General features: G+C 59.6%; 1 protein-coding gene across 2 annotated transcripts; it reads right to left on the bottom strand.

Moving 5' to 3' along the window:
• Positions 1 to 887: 887 nt before the first annotated feature.
• TMEM86B (transmembrane protein 86B) lies at positions 888 to 3,339 on the bottom strand. Of its 2 annotated transcripts, XM_082676104.1 has the most exons (4): positions 3,324 to 3,339; positions 2,714 to 2,811; positions 2,144 to 2,390; positions 888 to 1,473 (listed from the first exon to the last, which is right to left on the bottom strand). In XM_082676104.1, exons 2-4 carry the CDS (start codon positions 2,795 to 2,797, stop codon positions 1,091 to 1,093), a joined length of 714 nt encoding a protein of 237 aa, XP_082532230.1. In that variant the 5' UTR covers positions 2,798 to 2,811; positions 3,324 to 3,339; the 3' UTR covers positions 888 to 1,090. The 2 variants fall into 2 exon arrangements, with proteins under 2 accessions (XP_082532230.1, XP_082532231.1); XM_082676105.1 differs by lacking the exon at positions 3,324 to 3,339 and having other exon boundaries at positions 2,144 to 2,387; positions 2,714 to 2,997.
• Positions 3,340 to 3,740: the final 401 nt, after the last annotated feature.

Here is a 3,740-nt window from a genome sequence, read left to right as displayed (position 1 = left end):
CCACCGTGTTGCTACCTACCCCTTCCTCCAAGTCTCTTCTTGAGTTTCCTCATCTCCTCAACCCTCTCCTCTCCTGGTACTGTATGTGACTGTCGTCAGTTGAACTGTGGCCCCCAAAGAGATATGCCCAAGTCCTAAGCCCCAGCACCTATGGATGTGATGTTAGTTAGGAATAGGGTCTTTGGAAATGTAATTAGGGATCTTGAGATGAGATCATCCTGGATTTAGGGTGGGCCCTAAATCCAACAACGGGTGTCATCAGGAGAGGACAGACTCACAGAGGGAGAACACCATGTGAATGTGGCTGGGGCCACCAGGAGCTGGAAGAGGCAGGAAGGACCCTCCCCTAGAGCTTTGGAGGGAGGGCACCCCTACCAACACAATGATTTTGGACTTTTGGCCTCCAGAACTGTGAGAGATTAAATCTGTTGTTTTAAGTCACCCAGTTTATGGTAATTTGTGACAGCAGCCACAGGAAACTAATACATTGACCAAGCTGTCTCCTCCTGGCCTCAAATCTGTAAAATCCTCATCTGTACAATGAGCATAATGAATCCCCACCACCATCAAAGGGCCTGGGGTGGGGGGCGGTTGGTTATTCCATATCCCCTAAGTCCTGGGCACCAGGACTGGTCCACAGGAGTCTGCTGTGGGTATAGTTAAAAACATTGCGTTGTACATGTGAAAACGTGTTCCAAGGGTAGATCTCACAGCAAGTGTTCAATGCACAACACTGTGAATGTACTTAAGGTCACTAAGTCATACACTTAAAAGTGGTTAAAATGGTAAATTTTGTGGGAGGAAAAAAAGAGGAAAACGAACCACTTGCTGTTATTGTGATCACCCCTCCCTTCCCACCCCTCCCCAAATAATGGAGATGTCACCATTGCAACACCCACTTTACTTAGGCAACAGAAAAACAGATCAGGGCCAGAAACAGTTCTGTGTCTCCAGATAGACTGGCACCGGCAGATGGGAGTCTGGGGGACTGGTTCTCACCCCCAAGGGTGTTTCTCTGGCCTCACTGATCTTGGGGGCCCAGGTCCTTGAGGGAGGAGGGGGGTGGACATCTGCCTGCCTCAGCCCCTGGTCAGTTGGACTTGAGCCTGGGGCTCTGGAAGGCCGACAGGGCGATGAGGACCTGGGCACCATAATAAGTGGCCATGACCAGCAGGTGGGCATGGGGCAGGGGATGGACGAAGAGGTTCCAGGCCAGCACGGCATCTGAAAGCGTGAAGAGCAGGGCGCCCCAGCAGGTACTCCCGCCCCTGGCCAAGCCACGCCACAGCATAATGGCCAGGACCAGGGAGTAAGCCGTCAGGGGCAGGACCATGTCAGGCGGGAGGTGCCAAAGCAGGAGGCCATAATATGGGATGGAAGCCAGGAGAATAGGCAGCAGGAGGCCAGGCTTCAGGGGAGTGAGGCCGAAGGCCCAGAGGTAGAGCAGGTGGGCCACGGCGAAGGCAGCCATGCCTGGAGGAGACAGGGGTGGGTGCGCCTGCTGAGACCCCTGCTTCCCAGCATCACCTCGTTGCCCTCAGAGCCTGAGAAAAAGGGCCTTCCCCAAGCACTAGCTCCCACCCTGGCCACACCACCCCATCTGCCAGGATTACAACGCTGGCCTCCTTGGTGGTCCTCTTTCCTCCTGCTCTTGGCGCCAGAATGACCTAAAAACGCGCACTGCATCCCATCCTCACCCTGCTCAGAACTGTCCACTGACTGACACCCCATCTTGCTCAGCCCCTAGTCGGCTTCACCCAGCAGGCACACCCACCCCAGGGCTTCTGCACTTGCTGCCCCTCTGCCCGGAAGGGCCTTCCCTGGAAGGGCACCGGGCTGGTACCCTGAACTCGCTTCAAGACTTTACCTTCTCGGCGAGGCTGTCCTCGACCAGCGTACTCAGGACTGTGACCTCTGGACACTCCCACAGCCTCAGGTAATGCTGCCCGCGCCCTCATGGAAGGAGAGCTCCTCGGGGCCCAAGGTTTGGGTATGTCCCCCTCACTGCCGTCCATTTCCCAGTTGCCTTTACACGCCAACTGGCTCAAGCACTTGGCAGGGGCTCTGTTGGGGAGTCGCCCCCTGCACCCCGGACACCCCCCCCCGGGGTCCAGAAGGGACAACACAACACAGCCCCTCTCACCATGGAGGAAGGCCTCAGGCCAGACGAGGCAGGAGTCCCCCACAGCTGAGCACAGAAGGGCCCCCTGCAGGAGCAAGCTGTAGCTCCCGCCGGGGTACACGGTCCACAGGAGCACCACCAGGTAGAGGATGGGCAGGCACTTGATCAGGGCACCGACCCAGGGCGGCTGGTTCTCAGGGCTCCAGAGGAGAAAGTAGACGGCACAGGTGAGGAAGAACGGGCTCAGCCACCTGCCCACATGAGGCTGCTTCGGGGGACAAAGGGGCCGGTGAGCCACTGGAACTCAGCCCAGCCCCCAGGCCCTGGGACCAGGCTCCAGAACCCTCCTGGCTTTGGTCTCAGCCAGTTCCCAGCCTTTGGGGGTCAGGCCCCACATGGCCAGGAGTTGGGAGTCAGGGCTTCCATCCCGCCCCCACCCAGGGATGCCAGCCATGCTGTCCAGGGTAGGGGGGCAGCTGCACAGGGACCAGGACATCCAACCCCACAGAACCCAGCCCCCCAATTCTTCCAGGTCATGTGGGTTCCCAGGAGCCCAGGCCCAGCTCCCACCCCACACTCCGTGGCTCTCACTTGAGCTGAAAAGCGAGGTTTTCCAGGCAGCCCCTCTTCCCGGGTGTCCATGTCAACGTCTGACCCACCCAAAGTGGCCTGCATGTGGGCACCGGTGGCTTTGGGGGTGGAGGGGATGGCGTGTGGTTACACGTTAACCCGAGGAGCGTCCTGTGGACTCTGGGACTGATAACAGGGCCCAGGGAGGTGCTGCCCCCACCCTGGGGATGGCCCTGCCTGGCACCTGCTGATAAGGTGCCCACTGGGACCCAGGGGTCTCTCCTCCTCCACAGCCCCCTTCCCCTGGCTTCGTCTCTTGCCTAGGGAGCCATGGCTGCCAACGCCCCTCCCACTGTGCTGTGCCTGGCAGGTCAGAAGGGAATGGGGTGCGGAATTTCAATGCCCTCCCCTCCATGAGCTGGGGGGAAGGGCAGGGGACCAGAGCCCAGGGACAGGTCGGGAGACTCCCTCCTCCCCTCGCCGTCCTCGGCCCTGGCCTTCCCTCAGGAGTGCCCACCACAAACGCCTGCTGAACCAACAGGAAGGAGCTGAACCAGGAGGCCGTGCCAGCCCTCAGCTCCAGGGAAGGCTTCCCGCACATGTCCACCAGCGCACCTGGTATGTTCTTTACCTTTCCGTTGGAAGACGTGGACCCGCTGGGCGCCCACCTGTCTGGCTTGGTTGGCTGCCCCCAACTACCACTGCTCCACCAAGGGGAAAGGGTTCAGGGGACATGGCTTCTGCAACACGCTGGGCAGGTGAGGGGGTGCTGGGAAGGGGGCTGGTTAGAAGCCCACTCACCACACCTCCCAGAGCCTGCGCGTGTGGACAGGGGACGGCTCGCTGGGACCAAGACCCACGTGAGGCCGGGTAGTGTTCAGCTCCTCCAGGAAACGCTTAGCAGTCTCAGCAGAAGTTACCCCACAGCAGAGCCTGGAGGTTGAGGACCCTAATTCCATGCTCCAAGGGTCCCACCCCAGAGGCCACGATGCGGGAACAGCTCAGGCTCCCCGACCCCATGTCCCAGAACTCAAGGTCTGAGCAGCAA

The sequence above is a fragment of the Grampus griseus genome (assembly GCF_964374135.1).
Source record: "Grampus griseus genome assembly, chromosome: 19".
NCBI classification, from domain to species: domain Eukaryota; kingdom Metazoa; phylum Chordata; class Mammalia; order Artiodactyla; family Delphinidae; genus Grampus; species Grampus griseus.
The sequence above is the reverse complement of the archived record's forward strand: the minus strand, read 5'-3'. Positions and strand labels throughout refer to the sequence as shown.